This window comes from Triturus cristatus, chromosome 4_1 (assembly GCF_964204655.1).
Source record: "Triturus cristatus chromosome 4_1, aTriCri1.1, whole genome shotgun sequence".
In the NCBI taxonomy this organism is placed as follows: Eukaryota; Metazoa; Chordata; class Amphibia; order Caudata; family Salamandridae; genus Triturus; species Triturus cristatus.
Window position 1 is genome coordinate 1020380270 of NC_140585.1, and position 24961 is coordinate 1020405230.

Below are 24961 nucleotides of genomic sequence, written 5' to 3' on the forward strand. Positions count from 1 at the left end.
TTTTGTCTCTGTGTGCCTGTGTGTATTTTGTGTTTGTTTGTGTGTGTGTGTGTGTGTGTGTGCGCGCGCACAGCACGGGATCCACATATGCAATTTGCAATCTACTGTGCCTCCGGTTGTTTCACTTCTCCTCCCCTAAGTCAGAGAGAAATACTCTGCGCTGCGGGAAAGGAGAGGGTGTCTTGGTGCTATCGGGAGGTGATATTGGTTTTCTTTCTTGTTCTGTAAGAGCAGCTCAGTTAAGGACTGAGCCCTGTTAGTAGCTGTAGCGCCCGTTTTACAGAGGGAGCGGCCTGTGAAGCGTTTAGTTGCAGATTTTCTGACTCCTAAGAACTAGGCGCTAGGCAGAGCCGTGACGTCTCGCTGCCCGCCGCTCACAGCGATGAGACTGCCATTGCCCGCGGTCCCAACAGCGGTTTATCCCCTCAGCCTCCGGGTGTTCCACATTTATCGTCCGTGGCACGCGCCATACTTTCAAATATTACATTGGTGAACCTTTTCCACCAGGATACAGTAAATACTTTTTTAGAAGCCGTTCCCGCTGTCCCTGCGCTGGAAGGAGAGAATGTGTACAGCCATTAAAAAAGTGTCCTTACTACGAGGTTTCCCACAATGGTGCTTTCCTACTGAGAACTTTCTCTCCAGTAAGTGGTGGACTCTGTTATGGAAAAGTATTGTGTTGTATTTGGTATTTCAAAATCTGAAACACAAGTCAAACTTTTTTTTTTTTGACAGCTTCTATTAAAAGTGATAATCATCAAACAGTGCTACTTCAAGAAAAAGGGTTAGAGAAAGAGAGATGTTCTTAGCCGTGTCCAACAAAAGACAACTGTCTCAGATAGCAAGGTTACATTTACAGCGAAACTAGCAGTTACAGTACAAGAAAACGTCAATGAACATGATTGCCAAGTTCTCAATCACTTATGTCATCGAGCTGGACATACAGAGAGTATGCTTTGTTCTTCTGGCTGGGCTGAAACTTAAGATCACAAGACTGCCTCTTCTGTAACATTTAGGAGAAAGGCCATGCAATGCTCTTGGGCAACCCTTCTAAGTAGTCTGCAACAAATAACAAGCGTTTGCAATGCAATAGGTCTCTCATTAGTGAAAGTTTGAGCTATTGCCGTTGCATCAAAATAAGGCATGATCATTTACAATGCCAATAACTCAAACTCTCACAAATGCGAGACCTATTGCATTGCAAATGCTTGTTTTTGTTTATGTTTTTGTTTTTAAAACATTTAAAGCAGAGAAATTCCAATTATAACATACATTTAATAATTTTCAGGGCGTTTGGCGGACTAAATGAGCGCAAAGAAATAGAGAGCGAAGCCGAGATCAGAGACAGTTTCGCTACCAGACACCCACCTTGGTTGTACCTGCACCAAGCCACGCCCTCGTATTTAACCAACCGCAGCTGCCTGTATCTTGTATTACACCTTTGACCACTCCGGTAACCCCGTCTATTACCAAGTATACCCCCCACCACACCTACCAGTAACTTCCTGGTTGCTCTTGGCCAGCCGGCTGTTTGTAACACCCACTTTTATCACACTTCCGTGCATTTAGCAACCCACCGGCCGCCCCCGCCTGGCTATTTATGTCCCACCGGCCGCCCCCACCTGGCTTTTTATGTGTTTGTTAATCTATATATGCGCGAAGTTGGTCGGAGAGCTTTACATTACATGAGAACCTTATAGTCTCTAGTTACTGCACGCTCCCCTCAAATCCTGCAACAACCACCAAACTGCCCCCTTCTACGCCCGGCTGTAACCTCCCACCTTCAGCGTATATAGATAGTACTACAGATATTTGGAAACGGGAAGTTTAGATGCAGTCTGCACTATATCCACCAACGGACCTCGAAACAACAGGCGCATGACTGCAAATCTCTGGGTGACCAGGCCCCCCTCCCATGAGCGCCTTCATGAAACCACCCCCGGTGAGAAAAGACAGAACTCCCTGGGCTGGCACGGTTATAACTCTTACTGCGACAGAGGACGGGGCCGTGGTAGGTGCGCCACGCCCCTCACATTCGACCGCACTCTACATATCCTCGCCCATTTCTGAACTTTATTCCAGATTTTCTCATATCACAGCGCCTAGTTTCTCAACGGGACTTGTCTGCACTATACAAAACGCCTGTAAAAATAAACACTTTTGGATGTTTCCCGCGAACGAGCAATACACGACGCAGTTATGTGTCCGCTGTACATACCCACTGGTGTCTGAGTTTACGCTCTTCGGCGGTAATGAGGAAGAGAGGTTAACTGTTCCGTAAATGAGTGTCCAGCCATGAACACCACCGCCTTTCTCCGAGGTCAAGCAGAAATGCCTCGGAGAAAGGCAGCGCCATTTTCAGATTCGGGGGCGTGTTTTTCTTTCTCTCCTCTTGCCATTGGCTGGAATGTTTACATTCCAGAGGAGAGAAAGAAAGTAAAAAACACGCCCCCGAATCCGAAAAAGACGGGGTTTTCTTTGGAGAGACAAAGCTCTTCTCCAATGGCTGACCAGCATTTGAGGCCAGCCAATGGAGAAGAGGGGCGGGTTCAAGCCTCTCTTCTGAAAACATTAAATCTCGGAGCTAGACTGCGCAAGCGCAGCCTTCGCAGCCGAGACCTAAATATTGATCAATAACATGGTGTTGCGTTCGGGACTTTTAAGAAGTAATATATTAAAATATTGACATTCATTATAAAAGGATAAAACTTCAAATCTCAGGGTGTTCTTTAAAAATTTCTCAATCCCACCCTTCGTCCTTCCAGCACTTGAGGCAATTGCAGGGATGTGGTATGACCTATATCGTCTATACTAACAGGACCACCTACTCAGGTCTCTTGCAGACATATTAGGTCGAAGGCGCAAATGTAATCTAACCAATCCTGGTCCGACAGTTTCAGTCCCAATCCTGCAATGTTCCATGTAATTGCTGTGAAGGTATCCAAATCCTTTGGGAGAGAAATTTTAACAAGGCTTTCCCGGGATGCAGACCCCGCTACATTCTGAGCTTCCTCCCTATTACACAGTCAATCACAAGTCTCTACATCCGTCAATTCCATAAAACGATTTGAAGTAGGTAGTTAAGGGGTCATTTTTCCACTGTAGTGTGAGTGTGATTGAAACCCCACTCTGTTGAAGATGGAGTCTTGGGCCCTATTTCCAGTTATGCCTAGGAGGTGCAATAGTGGTTTATAAAAGAAACCAAGGGGTAGAGCAGATATTTGTATGTATTCTGAGGGACTATTGGGTAACAATTGTAATAACTTTTTAGCCATAGCCGGGAATTGCAAAGTTATAACTTTTTAGCCATAGCTGGGATTGCAAAGTTAAAACCACGCAGTCCCCTGCAATAGATTTCGATTCCTTCCCAAGCCAAGATACTCTATGCGCTATTAAGATATTACAATAATCCTCGACCCTCGATTTTGAGTCACAGATGGGGCTTGGGAGGGGGGGGGGGGCGGGGGAGGGACACGAGCAATGTTGCCCCAAGTAGGTGCTCGGGTTACTAAGGGCACGCTATGGGTTTGGTGGGTTGCTTCATGAATTCTTATACTACTAGCTCCTTCTGCATGATCTTGCGACTGCCCTTGGCCGTTTTCCATAGTCTCACCCTCTCCCAATGGCATACATCTTAATGTTGGTAATTCCTTTATTGCTTTTTCAATTAATTCTAAGCGCCCTGTTGTAGGAGCTAAAAGTTCCTTGAATTTTTCCAGAAGCACAACCGTATACGGGCCATACATGGGGCAACTATCTCTCATTTCGTTTTTTCCATGTTACCACCTGCTACACTTTCTGATACGATTTGAATTTTTTGTGGTCTCTTTGAAATACTTATTGAAGGGTTTTTGGAGGGGCCCCCTTTTCTCTTTTGCACCAGTACCACATCCCTTGAAATTAGTGCCTCTAATGGTGGTGTATAAGTGCTTGCAGTGGGGAGAGGTGGGTAAGAAGGGCTCGTCACACTTGTGTTTGTCCCCAGCAAGGTAAGTACCTGACTCTCACCGGTCTCACCAGTCAAACTAGATGGTATATGTTTATTTAATACACTTTCCCCACCCAATGATAGTCTCTTCTCCGCTCGGTCAATTTCTAAGGCAATCGCGGAAGAAGCCTTTGCTAAAAAGCTATCCAGACAAGTGAAATTTACCTCTTCTGTCGGTGTTTGCGCCGCTTTCTTTCCCCCCAAACTAGTGACGTTCTTTTTTTTTTAACCATCTTGAAGCTTATACCAAACGTGAGAGGGGGGGAGCCCAGCCCGGCCTCCTCCGGGGTCCGACAGACGTGGACGGGCCGCCCGTGGCCTGGGCTTTGCCCGGGCACGGCACGGGCGCGTCCCGCACAGCAGGAGCCCCACAATGTTATATGCGCCTCCAGGTGCGGTAAAAGCTCATCTGCACCTCCTGGGGCATTGATCTCTGGGCGCTGAAGTCCCCCAGGCAGGCTGGGGATGAGGTAATTGGGGCTTCCGCGCAATGGGGAGCCCTGCGATGTTGTATGTGCCTCTGGGCGCAGGGAAAGCTCGTCTGCGCCTCCTGGCACGTTGATCTCTGGGCGCTGAATTCCCCCGGGCAGGCTGGGGAGGAGGTTATTGGGGCTTGTGCGCAATGGGAGCCCCGCGATGGTATATGCGCCTCCGGGCATGGAAAAAGCTCATCTGTGCCTTCTGGCGCGTTGATCTCTGGGCGCTGAAGTACCCTGGGCAGGCTGGCAGGCTGGGGATCAGGTAATTGGGGCTTTCTCACAGCGATGTGCTCTGATTTCTCTTTCTAATAAATAAAAAAGTTAACACATATGTCTGGCTTATAAAAATGGCAATCACAATGGGTGGTGCCAAATTACCTGCCACCTGAAGTTAAGCTCTGTTTTACCTAAAAAGAAACATTAATTGAATAAATGTCCTTAATCACAATGTGGCTATTTTGTTGAAAGCATTTGCTCAGGCTGTAAATATAAGTTTGGTATCTGGCCTATAGATAAGAAGTAGAGGCGTTGAGGGGGGCATTGGGGCGGCTAGAAATGTAGGTCCTATTTTAACCTGGAAGCTGCACTTACTAGCTTGATGACCCAAGTGTAATTTCTGTTGTATTCAGCAAACGTAGTGACAAGCGGAAAGAGAATTGTATTCCTTAACCAGTGTTCAAACCAACCATTTGACACTGACCAATGAGTGCACCCCAGTTAGAATGATCCAGCAATTTGATCAATTTGTCGTCCTCTGTTGAGAGAAAATTAATTAGAGAAAACTATTTGATAATTGGGGGTGTCTTTTGGGAATTTTTCTGTCTCGCCCATCCTCTTCCCTCATCTGTTCACCCTGCATTAACATATTTTGGCACAGTTGAGGGAAACTGATGATAGTTTTACTTGCATCTCACTAATCATGTAGCTTCAGTTTGGATGGACACAGATGCAATCCTCTTGGGGTTTCCATCCGCAGACATAAACATGCCAAACCATCCTAGTAATGGCTAGAATATTCCTGCGCAGGCATAGATTAATGCAGCCTTTTCAGCCTGTAGGCACGTCACAGGGATTCTCATATTTATCCCATTAGTTCATGAAGACCATCACTTAGGTTGTATCTACTTGAATTCAAGTTTGTCTGTTATGACAGTAAAGGAAGCTGACTTGGTATATGGTGCACACCTAAAGGAGTGTAAAGCAGTTTGTTTTTTCCACATTTAGTCAATAGTGTAGATTAGCTGAGAAAGAACCACACAATGTATATGAAAAATAAGTATGTTTATTACACAACACATTCACTAGCACATTGGTATATCTCCTAGCTGGCAATGTCAACAATACACATGAAAATACTAACGAGGAAACCTAGGCACCACCCCACATAGGCTGCAATGGCCTCCTATTGATGGCACAATATATGCTGCAGCCCATGGGGGACCCCCGGTGTACCTATTCCCTGGGCACCTTAGCACCATATAATGAGGACTTATAAGGGTACACCAGGAGCCAGTTGTGAAGTTACAAAAGTACTTACCAAAGCCATTTTGGGAGAGAGAGCACAGATGCTGGGGTCCTGGTTAGCAGGATCCCAGCAAACCACAGTCAAAACATACTGACACCAGGCAAAAAGTGGGGGTGACCATGAAATCAGGGACTACCTTCCAACAGACCGTGAAGAACTTTATGGCCCTAAGTGGTGGCTCATCATTAGTGGACTACTTCAGTTCCTTAATATCTGGACACCTGAATGCTGAAGCATTGCCAGAGAGGGACACTACCAAGGTGTTCGAAGGGCAAGCGGTGGCTCTCCACTGTGTTGCCATGCTGTTGTAACTTTCATTATTCGGCTATGCCTCAGTTGAAGATCCGCGCCTCCATCCTCTTGCCTCAATTTCCTTACATTTCAGTATCCGTCCTGGGACCAGAAGCACTGGTTCTGGATTCCACTTCCCCCTCAATTATCTAATGTGGAGCTGACGACAGCTAGGGCGCAACACATAATGTGCTACATGATTACCATGAGACAATCTTAGGTTGAGGGTGACTCTCCTGTCCACTTTCCTTTCAGGATGATGGAGGCCCTCTTTGGCTCTGACTCAATGCTCTTCAAAGACTTGAGCTTGTTTCTCATAATGAGGACAACGATGAGGAACTGGGCAACTTGCTGCCAGATCATTATTCTGATGCTGGTTTACAGCTGACTTGTAAAATGGCAGTGTCTTAGACAGTTCACCAGAAACAGAGTTAAATTCACCCATAGAGGCCCAAAATTAAGAAAGTGCGTCGTTTGCGTTGGTGGAATGCAGAGCCCGAGAGGTGTTGGATTTACATTGGAAACCTAGGCTAATCTTTAAATCAAGATGTTGCAGCTTGGTGTTTGGACTTTAAAGCCCTTGTTGCCATTTGGTGAAGCCCTGACTGAGTACCTCATGGCCATCTGGTCCAGATCTTGCTCTGGCGGCCCCAGTGAGTCACCTCATTTCTTGGTGACCTAATACTGCACCAAGTGATTCAATCTTCTTGACAAAGCATCCAAATCCAGAAAGCCTTATAGTTCAATCACGTGCAAGTAAAATTAATTCAAATGCACTTACCACTACGCCACTGGACAATGAGACTAAGCAAACTGACAATATGGCTAAGCACACACTTTGGCTAGGCTTGACACCCTGATTATTTTTTTTCTTTTCGGTAACATGGTCAAACAGCTACATTGCAAGCTTCAAGTGTGCATTGATAGTTACAGTCCTGGTTATGCAATATGTATTCATAAAATAAACAGAATGAGGTCCACATACCCAGTGATGAGTACATTAACTGTAGCCAGTGGACTGGGCGCACCGTATGCGCCTTGGCCAGTGATGTGTAGCAATCGGTGGTAGTTGCCATGCTTAGGGTCACCCCCATGTGTTATTAGTAGAGCATTAGTCCCAGTTCAATGTTTTAGCAGTGGGAGGCAGGAAATAACGAACAGGACAAAGTAGTGATAACAGGAGAAGCTGAGCCTAACTAGTGTGACCCTTGACCCAGAGCGTAATAGGTGTGAATATAGCTTACAGTTTCAGAGCTTCTGGCGTTGGATACTATATCAGTGGTGAGAGGTGCACACCCCGCCCTGAACTCAGCAATACCCCCTCATCTATGCATACAATTGGTGTGTCTTCTCCGTCCTCCACTCTGTGGTGTTTACGGTATCTGGCAAATCTGTGTCGGATTGCAACTTACTTTGTAAATCGTGCAGAATGGCATCCCAGTTGGCTGCTATAGGGATTTTACGAAATCCTAACGTGTCTTCTTTATGTAATGCAATACTCTCCGCCTTGGCCCAGACCAACACCATGCGCCCCCAAGCTAGCGAGTAGGCTTGGTACCGTGATCCTTGAGTTGCTATCTCCATGCCGCTTGGGACATGGCGAGTGATTTTGCCCACCCTGCTTGAGACTTTCCAGAACTCTATAATACAGGCTTTGCAAGACTTCAAAGTAGTTGTAAAGAATATTTTGATACCGTCCTGGATACTACATATTGTATTGCTTGGGATGCAGGTAACTGAGTTGTGAACTGGTCCCACCTTTGGATGCCCGTGCCACTCAGTTTTCCAGGGAATACCAGGCGTCTCTAATGGATGAGCCCTTTGATGAAGCCAGGCTGTTTGGTTCAAAGAAAACAGGGCTATGGCACTTTCACAGGGGCCACTTTTTCACAGGCCCACCAATTCCACCAGCAGCATCTGAAAGTTTGAGAATACTCGAGGGATCTTGGTTACCACCAGATGCTGCCCTCACTGCCCGTCATGCAGCCAACTAAGCCCTTTTATGCCTCCATGGGCAGAGTAATGTTTGAGGACAAAGCCATCAGCAAAAGCAGCAGTCCACCTTCTCTCTTTTACCTGCTGCCACCACCAAGCTGTTTTTAGATCCTTGTCGGGTTGCAATCTGAGGACATTAGGTGGAAGGATTCCCTATTGCTTTTCTGGCAGGCGCATGATTACTTCAGACCAGTGAATACTTAAGAATGTTCTGTTTGTTAACCCTCTATCTTTCCTAACTTTTCCTCCCTGCAATCCCCCAGGTTTTATCCAAACAATGGTGGATCATGCCGATATTTTCTCCAGGGAGGTACGGATGTTGCTTGCTAAGAGTGGAATCGGGCTGGGACCCAAGACGAAGAGGGTACTGAGGCCGATCTTAGACATCACAGTGTTAAATGCCTTTCTCGAGGAAATCTAAATTCAAATCAATGATGCTGATCCAGGTCCTGTAGGACTTTGACTCTAAAGATGAAATGGTTTCCTTGGACTTGCAGAGGTTTTCTTCCTTGTGTTAACCTCCTATTTATGGTGAGGTCAGGACATTTTCATTCACCAGCCTATCTTTTGGCCTTACGTCAGCCCTTTGGGCATGCACAGTGGTCATGCCATTTCAAAGACCTCTTCAAAGGTAGGGATACCCATATTTCTAAACCTCAAACTTGCTTCTGAAGGCGAGCTCACATCATCTAGTCTTAGACACCTGCAGGTGTCTAAGACTATATCAACAAACTAAAATCCTTCCTTCTACCTATATAGGGAATTCCTTTCAGAGAGGTTATCCAGGATACAGTTGCATCAAAGGATTTTTCTGCCCCATGGCTACCCTGGAATATTCAGGCTATGACAATGATGTTTCGGTAGCAAGAACATGTTCCACACCTGATGGTTCTGAGACTTCTTGAGCTACTGCCCTTGTGCATCCTGCTTATGTCTATGGAAATATCACATATACATATATACAGGGGAGCAGTGGGAATCCCTCAACCTCATTTCACCCCCTTGTGACTCTATCTGCTCACTTTTGCAAAAGTGAGTATTGAAACATGCTGATGTTGGGAAACAATGGCTGTAAGTGCTCACCCGCCATTTGCTCAGTTCAAAAGTATAGGTTGTGCTAAGTTAATGGTTTTCGAAGCAGAGGAACAAACACAGTAATAAGTAAAGGGATGGGCCAGTAGCGGTACTGGAGCTTGACCAGGGTGAGTTTCTTCTTGCGTTTTTAATCTATATTCTCATTTGATGTATTTTTTGGACCGTTGATGTGAAGTAATATGGGTTGTAGAAAGTTCAAACTAGTTGGGACCTATATTCCTCTTTCTTCATCACACATTTTATGTATTTATTTAGGATTTGCCAGTTCAAAGTGCTTGGATAGAAAAAAATTGAGATGGGGACAGTGATTAAAGTGTGGAGTCCAGTAATGTAGAAGCCGGTGTTGTATCCAGCATTCTTTAGTCCCTTCCTTTTGAGGTCGTTGCCTAATCAAAAGCTTTGGTAAGCAACTGGATTTTACAAGATTTCTAAGCTGAATATATTTTGATACAGAGCAGTGCTGACAGCCACTAGTTTTCCAGAGTTTAAAGTCTTGGTCCACACACATCCATCTCTAGGATTCAGTCTTTTGAAGGATTATTGTTAGACCAGAAGGAGGATGCCAATCATACATTCCTGACTGTGATATATATATTGTGCCATATTCTGATGCTGACTGGAGCTTGTGCTCCAATAAGCTTATGTATATTGCAAAGAATCCTGTTCAAAGCAGGCTTCATGTGATCAGTTATGCATAAGTGCAAGCACATTCTCGCCACCAGATTCAGTTATCTTATTAGCATGGTTATGGGATTTTGTACAAGGTTGATATAAATCACTTTACTGTAGTCTCAATGCACTACTACTGAGGCACACATATTGGCTATGTTGAATAATCCGTCTGGAAGAATTGAAAATTTTTATTAAGAGTGCAAATTGAAAGTTGACACCCTGAAACCTCATACGCAGCCTACAAATCAATGCAGTAGATGAGTCGAAGATGATTCCAACGACCTACGTTTGCAGGGGAGTTAAAATGGAGTGCTTCATGGATGCCCTCCCTGCACAACACTTGGTATTGATTCGAAACGCTCGTTCATCCAGTGGTAAATGTGGTCTATGCACGTGGTAACTTTAAATCTTTTCTACAAACTAAAGTAATTCTGGATGTTGTTGGCATACATTTTAGAGTACACCTGTTAATGAGTAAGAACGTTGCAAGGGGAGCATGTAGGTGGATATAGAAGCAAATGTGGGAGAGCGGACCCCCTTTTGAAAGCCACATGGATAATACCAACAATCCAATTCATTTTTGCTGGACTTGATTGTGAAGGAAGGGTCAAATTCACTCGGATGCCAGTCTGTTGATCGCAGCCCATGTTTTAGCTCTCTTGAGCAGAGCGCTGTGATTAAAGCACATTGTCTTTATTAGATAGATATGGATTTAGTTCTGATTCATCTCCTTTTTTGAATTTTGTTTTTAATAAGATTATTCTGGGAACATTCACTTGTTAAGATTTTAGTGAATATTCTTTCTGGTATGGTGATGGCTTGTTTCTTTTATTTTAATTGTAGTCTGGACAGTTCACCGAAGACATGATTCCAACTGTTGGCTTTAATATGAGAAAAATAACAAAAGGAAATGTTACAATAAAGGTAAGATTACTTTGCATTTCATAACAATACTTTATATATTTATGAACAAGTTAAACTTGTTTTGGCTTGAGCATCAATTGTGTTACCAGTGCACATTAAACACTCTGCTATAATGGTATATGTATCTCTTTAGTTTTCTCCCCAGTTTTTGGCCACACCCAAAAGACATTGAAGAGCTGGATGGACTCTTGAGTAAATAAATATGAATAAGGTGGCACCAGTTTCCGTCAAAGCTGTGCAAAACAGTGTGTGCACTGTGCTGTATTCTTAAAATTGCTAGATTAACAGGGATGTTTGTACTGTCAGGGCTCGCGTTGATGCCTAAATGTCAGTGATTATTTGGGTGCATAACTTAAGCAGAGAAGCTGAACCAGAAGGAAGTGAAAGTGAAGACCTTTCATAGGCATTACACTTATACTTTTAGTAATGCAACTGTGGTGGTACATTTGTGTTTTTAAATTGTTGTGCACCTGAGGGCCTATATGCTTAGATGGCTTTGCCTTTATGTGCGTGTAATGTATAACTTTGACAGTTCTACTTCAAGTGAAATTATATTTATGATACATTTTAAACCCTACATAGGCTGTCCATTAACACACATATCTATACATGCAGTTGTAAGAAGGTTACAACCAGGTCCTGCATAACTGTACACCTCCTGCTTGTCGTGCATGGGCTGCAAGGAAATTAGCAGTCTGCGGTCAGAAAATGAGAACAGGGCTGCATTAGTCCTCATTTCCACCATTATGCTGTATTCTATAGAGGGTCAAACAGCATGAACATATCTGTCCAAAATCCACACAGTACAGTTACGGAAGGGTTAACTTCAACTTGTTGGTGTCTCAGTTTGATTTGAAATGCGTTGCTCATAAAAGAATAAGTATTGTCTGCCTATTAGAGTTATTTTCCCCCACTCTGAACCCACACTTATATAGTATGTAGTCATACTTCAGAGAGAGAATGAATGAGATTAAGAATGAAAATAGTCCATCACACTTCTTAGTAGTATGGTGGCGGCTTGTTCTAACACAAGGAAGAGCAGTCACCCAGTTGAGTAAAGGAGGCAGAAAAAGTACAGGTTACTCACCCGTGTGACATACTTCTTCTAGACTCTTGCTATTTGAGACTGATAGGCAGTGGTATGACAATTTATCTCTAGCCCCAAATAGATTAAAAAGAACACAGCATATGCAACTTAAGTGCACCTAGTCACTAACGCTGTTACACCCACGGTCTTCAAAATTCCCAGTCCCTAATCTCCATCAAAAATGGCATTGTCAGGTGGATCGTCCAGAGTCAAGGAACTTAGCAAGGCCAATTTAAGTGATAAAAGGCATACTGTGTGTTGGAAATCATCATCTTTTGTGTGGTTTGCCCCCCGTGGTCACTAGATGTGCTTTATTGGATTTAGAACTCTGAGCATTTTACCCCTGGTTAGCCGGGGTAAGGTGCCTGTATTCTCCCTTTTAAACATGTCTACATTTGCTGATCCCTAATTGGCATATTTAACTGTCCTTTGAGGCCATTGTATATGGTAGAGAAAAACACCCATGGCATGAATGTCACTGGACTGCAGTAGACTGAAGCACTAATTGTCATCATCATCATAGGCTTTGTTTCGATATAAACAATATCTTTAAAAGCAGTACAGTTAGTACAGAACAATAAGAGAATAAAAGGAGCCAGTACATTAACAAGCAATTCATATTACAAATGACCCCAATAAATTAGATAAAATCATTTAAGAACAAATTAAACAAGATAGGAACGCCTAGATGATCTAATGCGCCAGGCCCAACCCAGGAACTTAGCTATACCACAAGCAAATAGTGGGCGGGGATCATTTTTTAGAACACGTAAGGCCTCCTTAAAATGCCTTGTCCCAAGTTCTCTGCATAGTGGTTTTAACCACCTACTGCGGGGGAGAGCATAGGCCGGACATTCAAAAAACAAGTATGGGATTGACTCTATCTTATGCTCACAAAATGGGCACATAGGGATGGTTTGAGCCGAGGCCTTCCACCTAGAGGTAAGTTCCCCTACAGGAAGTAGGCCTATCCTGAATTGAAAGTACAATGCTCTATCACTGCGCTTTATAATGATGTCCAAGTAGGGTTCGCAAAGGGGCATATCTTTTACTAGTAGGAAGTCCAGGGAGGTCCTGCACAAATTGGAGTTACCAGATCTGCTATCGGCTACCCAATTCCAATATAATTTCTTTAGCACAGGTTTAGGGGGGGCAGTTCTATTAACCCAGGCATTACCAAGGCCCATGTTGAAGAGAAGACGCTTGACTTCCCTCAACCATTGTATCTTAGACCAGCCCGGTGACTCCAACACATCAGTTAGGCCTTCCGCAAAGCAAGACAACTCTGGGACTCTCCAGATTCTTGCCCATAGAAGGAGAGGGCGGAGTCGAGCCTGATCACCAATTGAACTTAACCCCATATCCAAAAGCAGTGGGAGGGTTGGGGTACTATAAGGAAGTCCCATTAAATCTTTCAGAAACTTATTTTCCGAGCGAGTTAGCTGGTCCGCCTTATATGTCCCCCAAAGTTCTGCCCCATATAAAACTGCATTAACGCCCCTTGCCCTGTAGATGTCAAGAATTGTTACAATAGGTTTTAGGGTTGAGGCACGTTGTTCCTTGAGAAGGACACCCAAGACCCTTTTATGAGTCAACAACATCTTTTGTAAATGACATTCCCAACTCATCGAGTCACAGAGGCGGATGCCAAGATAGTCGAACTCAGTAACCCTCTCTAGAGGAACAGCATCTAAAATTGGTGGTTTGACTGTCTTTTTCGGGGGATTGAGAACTAAATACTTAGTTTTCCCAGTATTGATAACTAGCCCCCTTGCATCGCAAAAGGATTTGAACCTAGATAACAGGCTCTGCAGGCCTACAGGGGTCTTGGAGATCAGGAGGGTATCATCTGCAAATAGAAGAGTAGGTATTTTTCTGCAGGCCAGGGATGGTGCATCTGATGGAACTGCCGATAAAAATTCCACCACTCCATTTACATACAAGGAAAACAGAGTGGGGGCTAGAACACACCCCTGGCGTACTCCTCTATTTACAGGTATTCGATTTGTTTTTTGGCCCTGATTACCCCACCTGATCTGGGCAAAGTTGCCGGCATGCAACTTTATCAATAGGCTTAGAAGGTACGGGGGAATGCCCAAATCATTCAGCACACCCCAAAGTTGGTTACGCGGGACCAGGTCAAAGGCAGTCCGCAAATCTATAAAAGCGAGATACAGACTGCCTTTGCCCAGTACAACCACTTTCCAATAGAGCATCAAAAGCCGAAAAGATTGCTCTATCGTCCCCATACCTGATCTAAAACAAGCCTGGAAATCAGAGAGAATGCTTTTTTCCTCCATCCATTGTAGTATCCTACCTAAGATCACTTTGCCTGCCACTTTCTGTGAGGAGTCTAAAAGACTTATGGGGCGATAATTAGCGGGGTCGACCCGACTCCCTTTTTTAAAAATGGGAACAACTTCGGCACCCTTCCATGAGCCTGGAAAAGTTGCCACACTGAAACTAGCATTCAGTAGGGCAGCAATAAGTTTCCCCCACTCTACTGGGTTGATACGTAATAAGTCCCCTGGCAAACCATCCGGGCCTGCCGCTTTATTGGGGACAAGACATGTAATTGCCCCCACCACTTCCTTAACTGTGAACATATGCTCCTCAGTAAGTTCACAGGGTTCTACAGAAAAGCATTCTGTCTGACATGTCCCCGCACTCAGGGCCACAGAGTAAAGCAGGGAAAAGTGGTCAAACCATGCATCCTCTGTTATATTGCATGTAATTAAGGAGTCCACAGGCTTGTCCCTTGCTCTTAGTAAGTCCCAGAAACCCTTGGAGTCCTTCCTTATGCTAGCGGCTTTTAGATCGTGTCAAAACTGGTCCTCCCACGCAATTTTAGCCTCCTTTATAATTCTCCTTTGGTTACCCCTCGCAGCACTAATCAAGGCTCTGTCCTTAGATTTAACCGCCTTGATTAGTTCCCTTTTGGCCTCTCGGCAAACAGGAGTAAACCACCCGACGTTGCCCTTTGTGGCGCCTCTTGAATTACGTCTCTTTCCCACATTGGGGACTAAGAATAATTATATCATTCATTGCAATGACAGAGAAAACATGACTTCAGGCCTACCCTATGTAGCCTACCTGCACTAGCCTAAAACCTGCTATACAGAGTGTCAAAATAACCTTTTTATCAGGTGGCAAACAATGCCTTTAGATATAGATAAGTCTGCCCTAAGTACACCTTGTCGCCCACGAGGTAGAATGCCTGATATTTAAAGTGGAGCATGTGCAAACTTAAAATAGTCATGTTACACCAATGACTAGGCTCCCAAAGCAATTTCCACTGGCAGGGCTGAAGATGAATCCTAGAAAATATGAACATAAAGATTATAAACTTTCATCTGTAACTTTTGACAGGAAATTACTATAAAAGCTATTCAGTGACTATGTTTCATAATAAGAAAAATTTCAATTCAATAATTAAGTTAGGTAACCTAATAAATATTTAGAAAAAGCAACTTTAAAAAAGTTATCTTATCCCTTCCTCAAGCCCTTGGGGGTCTAATTTGCATTAACTCTCCAACAGTGGCCCAGCCAGTGTTTGGCCTTAATGAGGCCAAACACTGGCTCGTCCCCCCAAATTTTTTTTCGTCCCAGAGCAAGAACAATGGTCTCGGTGTGGAGAGATGTTGTTTTTCCCCATTCAGGAAGACCAGTAGTGAGGGCCCAGGAAGTTCATTAACTTGTAGAGGGCCCTACCCATTCAAGATGAGGCCTGGAGAAGACCGCTCTTTGTGCCCTCAGTCAGGTTGGTACCAAACTCAGTTGGAGGGAAGTTACTCTCGGAACCAGTTTTTTGAGTGACCGTAGAGGAGGGGTCTGCTCATTTCCCTGGCCACATCTGTGAGTAGGCGCACATGTCGTCTGCATAGCAGTGGAGCTAAAAAAAAGAGACAAAATCCCAAAGTGCTTGGGCAAAGGTACCCAAAGTATAAGGCTGACACGATGACTTCTCTAGGTGTGAGATTTGAACTTTTACCGCTCATCTTTTCCCGCCAAAACCAACGGCTTCAGTGGGATCTCACTCAATGCCTTCAGTGAGGCCTTCCGGAATACAGCTTCCTGCCTTGCCCTACTGAGGGATTTTGATTTCCATTTTGCAGACTGCAGAAGGTAAAATTCCTGGCCAGGGCATCTATCTTGGTGTATCAGACCTCTGGATCCATCGTGGTCAGGTTCAAAATGTATCTATGTCCTGATCTACTGCAACCATAGACGCCCATTGGTTCTTAGTGATTTTTGGAGTTATTTTCACATAAGAACTCATGTTTCTCTTTTTCTGATTTGGTTTGGGATTTCTATTGTTATGTGTGTTAAATCTATTACTGCTTTGGTACTCCACGACTACTTTACACACTACCCTAAGTTGAGCCTTTCTGCTCTTTGCCATAGCTACAAGGGTACTGAATTGAGCTCTGTTAAATTGAGTGACTTTGGAGTTCACCTTAACATGTTAGTGACATTATTCCTCGACGTGGGCCACTGCCCACTCTATTCTAAATCAGAGATTGCAGTACTGCTTGCTTACAAAAGGTTTTACAACAGAGCCATCTATTCCTGTATGTTTCCTCATTGAGATGAAGCCTCCCACATTTGTGGCCTGTAACATAATTTTATTCTCTGTTTACTGCTTTTAACATCAATTATTCCAACCTACCTGCTGTTTCTGTAGCTTATGCTCTAACATGAAATAAATAACTTGTATTCTCCTACCTGAATAATTTCAATGTGTCGTATGAAGAGCCCTGCCTTTCAACTACAACACTATTCTCTCACTGTGGGAACTCCCATAATGTTCTTTTCAGCAGTCCATCCTTCAGCGTCTGGGGTCTTCAAAAGGTACCACTGTTCTTCAGTCATATTCTGGCACTGTGGAGGAATGTTGGATCAATTGTACAATATGTGACTATTGAAGCAGCTTTTTTGTTTACTGTATGACAGTCAAGAGGTCTTGCTGTGTGGAAGTGAGTAACCAGTTTTCACATGGTGCCAAAATGGGTTGGAAATATTAAATGTCTGAGGGCAGATCCCTTTTTCGTCTGTGCTATTCTGCCTCATGACAGTGTCTTCCAGGGGTCTACGGCCTTGGAGAACCAAAGAGCCCCTAGCCAACAGGGATTGTTTTTGAACATTTCTAAATGGACAGAAGCAGTGCATGAACTAACACAAAGTGGCATAGACCAATGAATCACCCGTTCCCCTGCCACCGTCTGGAGGTAGTGCACTCTAGAAGTGGTGGAGCGTAACCATTACCTCAGGTTACACTGATTGACTGCAGCAAGCATGGGCACATTCCCACCCTTTCCACTTATCCACCTTCTTTGATTTTTCTAACCTTCCCTTTTAGAATAGATTTCCATCGCCCAATCAAATTAATGAGTCTAAGATACTTAGAAATCAGGATGAGAAAATGAAAAGCTCCTCACACAAACCTCACAAGCCTTAAGCAGTGGTGCTATCCCTTGGCTAAACATATTTTATTGCTCGTGCATTTGAGCCCTAAGGTTACAGACGCAAAAAGAAGTGCCTATTGTTAAACTAATATTATAAGCTCAGGTTAGGACATTAGTTATATATAATGGAAATAGATAAGAACACTTGATAAAAACCATTACCTATTTTTAGGAAAGATTAAATATCTGCTAAATCTGCAGCTGCCCAGTGGGGCAAAGGCAATGATGCATTTGACGCTCTCAGTAGCATTGTGTGCCACCAACACAGCAAGAATGTACTACTCTGATTTCAGATTTTGTGTTTCCTGGTAAATACTCCCTCCTCCAAACTAAAAAAAATATATTTCTCTGAATGTACTTTTGTGGCATATCTTGCGTATTCATGTGAAGCATGCAAAATAGTAGCCCTAGTTTTTTAAAAGAAGCGAGGTTCTACAATTAAAGGGCTTTGCTAAAAAAAATGACTTCTAATAAATGGAATAAACCGTAACAGAGGTGTTAAGATACCTAGAAATAGGTAAATCTGTGAAGACAATGAAGTAGATTGTTTTTAATGATAATGAGCACACAAAATGTTGCTTTCACCCTTTTTTTTCCTGTGGATGGGATTTGGGTAGGCTTAGGGGTTAGTAGCTGAGAAACTAAAGTTGTACCCACAAGCAGCATCAGCAAGAGAAATGAGGGCTGGTGCAGCGCCTTAAACACACCACACGTGTTTGATGACGCAGTCCCAAAAAGTGTCGGGCATCAGGCCTCGGGAAATCTACTCGCCCACTCATTATGGTGAGTCAGATTTTATCAGGGCGTGCTATTTATAGGGCCTACTGGCCCGGTATGGCGAGAGAGCTTAAGCTGGCAAAGAACAGGCATTCTAATCATTCAGCAAGTGAATGAGCTATAAAGATTCCTTCAAATCATGTTTTTTTTATCTTGTCAAATTTGTTGTGTGTTCAAGGACAGAGGTCAAATGCCAACTTATGCCACTTAACAAATGCTGCTTATTTTAGCCTGGTGATTGGTGTTTAAGTTTTTTTTTTCTCTGGCAACAAAGTTACAGGACTTTGTTAGGTGAACTGTCTGACAATTGTGTTAGACACTCTGCATTTTAAATTGCTTGTAAATGAACTGTACATATAATTTAAAATCGATTTCAGTAGGTACAAAAAAAATCTTTAAAATTGAAATTCTGAAGTGAGATTGAAACAACTATTTTAATAAGATCAAAACAAGTCTGTATACTTTACTTGGTGATGTGCAAATGCTAAATGTTTTCTGAAACCCGTTTTCCACACTATGGGCCTAATTAGGATGTTGGTCGGAAAGCCTCCGACCTCGGGTCATAGGCTTTCCGATGACATCCTTGGTTTGACTAACGACCGCCGTATTATGATTGCGGTGGTCGGAATTCAAACCAGCAAGTCATTCCAGGTCAGTTGGAAACCGAAACATAATCCCTTATGGACTGCGTTTCCTTGAGGGATTATGATGTCGGTTTCCAACAGGCTTTCCATGTTGGGCTTTCCAACATGGAAAACCTGTCAGAAAGCGACTTTGGGGGCCCCTAGCTGGGCCCCTTTCTACTGTGGCCTCCGGTTGGGGGCCCAGGGGTCACCTACGGTCCCCCCTGTAAATCCCTGCACCACGGTGCTGGACACACAGTGCAGGGATTTACAGTGACTCCCATTTATCTACGGGAGCTTGTGCTGCGTCCGGTTTCCGACTGTCGCACAAGCTCCCCTAGGGAAATGGGAGTCTGCGACTGCACCATGTGCAGTCGCATCGTAGCTGCCATATCCATCTCTGGTTAGTTTGAGTACTCCTCTGTGTTGCACTAAATTTTAAAAATCAAAGCAATAGTTGTACTACTACCTCTGCTATTTCATTGCTGCTGATGAATATTGGAAGTACTGTAGCAAGTGGTTTAATTTGATCGTGCAAAAAAGGGTAAGATGTTAAATTGATTTTAACCACTCACAGTAACATCCATTCTGAGAGCTTTCAGCCCCTAACTCGTCTTTCATGGTGCTTTTGCTCCATGTCAATTTTATCATTCCAAATAGGGTGATAACCTTGATTTCCACTTAGGACTTAGCCCTCCAGTACTACTGTTTATAACCTCTATTAAATCACACTATTAACTAGCAGACCTGAAGGACTTCTGCATTGACCTTCTTGTAATTACTACCTTTAGTGGCTTGAATTTTGACTTGTGAGAAGAATGCTGTTTTAAAAAAATTGGCCTTGTTCGTTATGCAGTAGATTAGCCTTTTCTTTCTGTCTACTTTAGACTTGAGAGTTGGCGTGTATTATTGGAAATGAAGAGCCTACTTTGTGAGATCCCTCTAGTCACAGACTGGGATGAATGGAGATTGTTTGAATCTGGGTGCAAAATTGTTCAGAAGCTTAAATATAAAAGGGCTATTGAAAACTTTCCCTTCATATGACCTGGAGTAGGGCCCTCTGACCTCTTGCCACCTCATATCTGGCATTGTAAGGGAAATTATCTCATTGTGATAGTTGGCCATTTGATCCGTGTACAAAAGAATGGTTCTGCCAATTGAGGAAATGCCCTTATTGCTGATTCAAGTGAAATGTAGATTGCCTTTCACTGAAAATGTCTTGTTCATATTTAGGTATGGGACATTGGAGGGCAGCCACGGTTTAGAAGCATGTGGGAGCGTTACTGTCGAGGCGTCAACGCAGTTGTGTAAGTCGTCATTTGTTTATTTAGGTTGCTTCCTATTTTCCAATGTAAGTTCTTCTTGTGCTACATTGTGTTGTATCTTCTATAGTACTGCTAGTAAAACAAATTAAATACTCTTGTCTAGAATTCACAAGTTGTGCACAGCGTCTCGTATTTTGTGCGTTGTCCGCTTTAATATCTTATAGTGCTGCTGAAATATATGCTTTTGTGTAGGCAAAGTGCACATCCAGACTTATAACTAAGTATCCCTCCATTTTCATTATTCATGCATGTTGGATTATCTTTTATGTCATGCTTTCTTTGGCCCCTGTGGCTCTCCTGTCATCATTCCTCATAACTTTAATAACCTTGTAGCTCATTATTAAATGTATTTCCTTGATTCCTGTTACTACTTCTAGAATGATCTGTTTAATTTCTCCGCCATAGCCTAAGAGGCCTTCATAGTCCTAAAGGAACTTTGTTAAAATTAAGGCACAAGAGGAATTTAATTTAAGTTGATCCCTGATTGACTTGCTGAAACTGGGACGCACCATGACCAGCCACCAAGCATCACCGTCTTTGGTTAATTTACAAATTATACTACTATCAAATTTCTCCCGAACTTCATAAATTTCCACTGCTTGTTTCGTGTGCAGCTCTCCATAATATTTGCCAACCAATTTGATTAAACGTCATCTTTAACTGATTGTGACTGAGAACGATCCACAAAAGCTTCTTAAGTTACGAAGGAACAGAGATGTGAAATACAGCAAAGTATCACTCCTACGCTTATTCTCACCTTCTAAATTATTGGGAAAAGGTGTTAGTCAGCTGCATGAAAATAAAAGTGTAACTTTCCCACTTTGAAGCTGGCTTCAACCTTTGAACTGGAATGGAGTCTGTAATGGTGGTGACTGTTTTGGGATAATTTAGACTCAACGTTATGTCTGTGTTTTATTGTTGTTTTTCTGGATCTTATGCTGGCTTGTGACAACAATGATCATCCTCTGTTGTGTCAGCATGAACTCTGAATTTGAGGATCACTATGTCAAAAGCGTTTCGAATGTCACGTCCGCCACACTAGCCGTTCCCCTTCTCTATTTAGAGTTTAGGGAAGTACAATATTTCAGACTGCAGAAAATATGCTAGCTCACCAGACAGGCACCTTTAACCGATGGTCCCTCAGACTGTTCACACTATATAAGGTGGATGATCTTTTTTCCTGTTTGGTACAGCAAAGGACAGTCTGGCTGTCTAGAACAAGAAAGGATGTCCGGGATATTTCTTTTTAATTTTTCGGTCACAAAGTCTTGCTTATGGATTTTTTTGGGGGAAATACAAAAATGTTTGAGCTGGTGCACTAAACAAGAGACCTCTTAACAAAGTTTCAGTTTTCTTCATCGGAGCCGCAGTGATGGAAGCTGAGCTGAAGGCAAAGAGATCTCCATCTGCCTAGCACAGGTCTCAAATTATGTTGGTAGGTCTTCTTAATGAGAGTTACAGAAGATGTCTGGTTTCTTTTCTATAATTTGTAAGAACTGTACAGATGACTGGAATATTTATCATAATTCATAACCTTGTGAATACGTTCTATGAAACATGTTGCAAAATAAAAACCTTTTTCTGTGGATTTATTTTGCATGGTTCTGTGATTTTCACCCATTTTCGTTTTTTCACTCCTGGGCACATTGGGCCCTACTCATAAAGTTATTTTCAGCCCTCGTCTTCTATAGCCAAAGCCATTAGTGGTAAACATCTCTGCCTTCCAATCCAAAGCTGTTGATTCACCAGAAAAAGCAACACATTTTACAATCACTAATTGACACTCCTCAATTTAATGGCCTGGTTTTTGTGAATGCTTCTTGGTGGGCTTCTAGTGCCCATTCTCCCTTCAGCCTTTATGGAGCACATGCAACTTTATCCAAAGTACTTATTTAGACCACAGTGTTCTGGAGGATGTAAGCATTCCTTGCATCTTCCCTTTTTAGGTCTCGGCTAGCGAAGGCTGCGCTTGCGCAGTCTCGCTCGCGAGAGATAATGACTTGGAGAAGAGGGGCTTGAACCCGCCCCTCTTCTCCCCTCTTCTCCATTGGCTGGCCTCTTGAATGCTAGCCAGCCATTGGAGAAGAGGTTCGTCACTCCGAACAGGCCCCGTCCTTTTCGGATTCGGGGGCGTGTTTTTTGCAACTTTTCTAATTCTCTCCTCCAGCCAATGGCAAGAGGAGAGAACAGAAAAACACGCCCCCGAATCCGGAACCGCCGCTGCCTTTCTCCGAGGCATTTCTGCTTCGCCTCGGAGAAAGGCGGTGGTGTGCTTGTTAAACTTGAACCTTCATTAGTGAAAAACTTCTGGTGGAAGTGCTTTGTGCGACGTATGTGAGCAATATAACACCCCTAAATAAATATGCGCCTTACGTGTTGATTTTGGGAAACGCTCAGGTGTAGAATGCCTGTGTTCCTCGTAGAGCGCGGCCGGCCCTCCGGCTGCGAGATGCCGACACAGCGCCGCTGTATTCCTGGCAGCTCTGCGGCCTTAGCCACGGCTCTTCCCTCCCTTCTGCCCCGGCTGGGCTGCCCTAACAGCAGTTCCTTCACTCCTACCCCGGCTTGGGCTGAGAGCGAGGCGGGGAGAGCGACAGAGTGAAGCCGCCGAGAGATACAAACTTTCCCAGCCCAGCCTGGGCCAGGGCATGTTCAGACGAAACAAAGCCTTAGCAACGGCCCCCTAGCGACCCCATGATTGGCGCCCGGTAACCATGTGATGTTTCTTTAGGATGTTGCTGGGAGCGATGCCGCAGACACTTTGCGTTGGGTGAAATCATGGAGGGCAGCAACGGGCACGAGCAGCGGCGGTGCGGGCTGTGAGGGGGAGCCGCGGGGCCGGGACGTCGCCCAGGCGCAGAGGCAGCTGCAGAGCGGTGGCAGGCAGGCCGACTCCGAGGTTCCAGCGCTCCGCCCGACTTCTAGACTCTGCCGAGCCGGGCGCGCTGTGCCTCGCGGGCTGCTTCCTTCCTGCTGCCCCACTGATGATACGGGCCGGCCCCGCCGGCGGAAGTAGCGTTTCTCCCCTCGGGGTCTCATTTGGACATCCTCGGCTCGCCTTCCCAGCTTCAGCTACTCCAGCTCTGCCGCTCCTACTTCTTTCCACAACCCCCTGGCTTCTGCCGCACATTCAGCCCCTGCTTCTCACATATAACTTCTGTGCCCTGTTGCCCGCCCCTCATCTCCAAAGTCTATTCCAGTCTCTGAATTTATCCTTGCCTCTTATGCTCCTCCAAGCTGCTGCTCTCCACTGACCCCGCTATTCCAGGGTTTGCTTCGGAGTATTCCTGGTGGTGGTGTTCATCACCAGGTACAGTATTGCAGCATCCAGTTTCCTAAACGATTGGACCCCACACTTTTTAAATTAAACATTTGTCTGATACTGTTCTCGAAAATCATCATTCGCTGTTGACACGCTGTTCCTACCGAGTTCTTTCTTCTCAGTCTTTGCATTCCAGCTTTTACAGTTTGTTTTACTCCACTGCTTCCAGGGTCCCTAAGCCACAGCCACTATTCCATGGCCTCTTTCCTCTGTGAACAACTTAACCCCAGTGCTAAGTGCTCCTTCGTTTCTTCACTCGCTGGTTTGATCTTTCCCTTTTCTCCAGTGATCTGCCACTTGGTGAAATCCCATGGGTCTGCCAGTCACTTCCGTCTCCAAGAATCTATGCCTCACACCCTGAATCCTGTACTTTCTTTCCAATCACCTCCTGGGGCCCGTAAGGCAAATGAGGAAAATGGTACTCTGACCATGTTAAAAGCTGGGCAACTTTTGGGTATAGTGGGCATTTCTCACACTTTGGAGTTCGGTAGCCCAGGGTTGGACCTGCCCAGTAACTCGTGCGGACTGTTCGTTTGGAGCAGCACCAAGGCACATTTACCTTTGACTGGTTCTGGCTTCAAGTGGAATAGTGGGCCAGAGGTAGAGACTTTTGAAAACCTTTCACTTTTCAGTTTTGTGATGCTTGATATGTATGCCAATGAGTTTATTTCATGTTTACCTGCTCCTCAGGGCTCGACTGACAATGGCAGGGGAAATTAATTATTTATTAAATTGCCCCTCGTCAATCCCCCATGCCACAACCACCGGGCCCCACAGCTCTTACTTGTGCGGGTGTGTGGGACCTTTGGCGCTTTCACTGTGTGTATGTGGCTCTGTGTATGTGTGTGTGGCTCTGTGTGTGTGTGGGTGGCTCTGTGTGTGTGTGTGTGTGTGTGGGTGGCTCTGTGGGTGGCTCTATTTGTGTGTGGGTTGCTCTATGTGAGTGGCTCTGTATGTGTGGGTGGCTGTGTGTGGGTGGCTGTGTGTGGGTGGCTGTGTGTGGGTGGCTGTGTGTGGGTGGCTGTGTGTGGGTGCAAATGCAATAGGTCTCGCATTGGAGAGTGATTAAGCTATTGCCATTGTAAATAACAATGCAGTTTCTTCTAATGTTTTAAAAACAAAAACATAAACAAGAATAATGTCATGAACAATGTCAACAGCTCTGACTTTAACAATGCCGAGACCATTGCATTGTAAATGCTTGTTCTTGTCAGCCATTAAAACAAGCATTTGCAATGCAATAGGTCTCGCATTTGCAAGAGTTTGAGTTATTGGTATTGTAAATGACAATGCATTTTTATTTCTGTGTTTGAAAACCTGGAAGCGGTGTTTAAACACGCACTTTACTTTAGTCCTTACTTACGAGAAGCAAGGCTGGCAGTAAAAGAGGTGC

General features: G+C 44.2%; 1 protein-coding gene across 1 annotated transcript in view; it reads left to right on the forward strand.

Annotated features, from left to right (window-relative positions):
- LOC146855997 (ADP-ribosylation factor-like protein 8B-A) overlaps positions 1-24961 on the forward strand; it is a 200788-nt gene that overhangs the window by 45183 nt on the left and 130644 nt on the right. Inside the window, exons 2-3 of the mRNA XM_085653963.1 lie at positions 10889-10969; positions 20155-20228. Of these exons, the coding sequence (XP_085510089.1) occupies positions 10889-10969; positions 20155-20228 (155 nt within the window). The remainder of the gene's footprint in view (positions 1-10888; positions 10970-20154; positions 20229-24961) is intronic.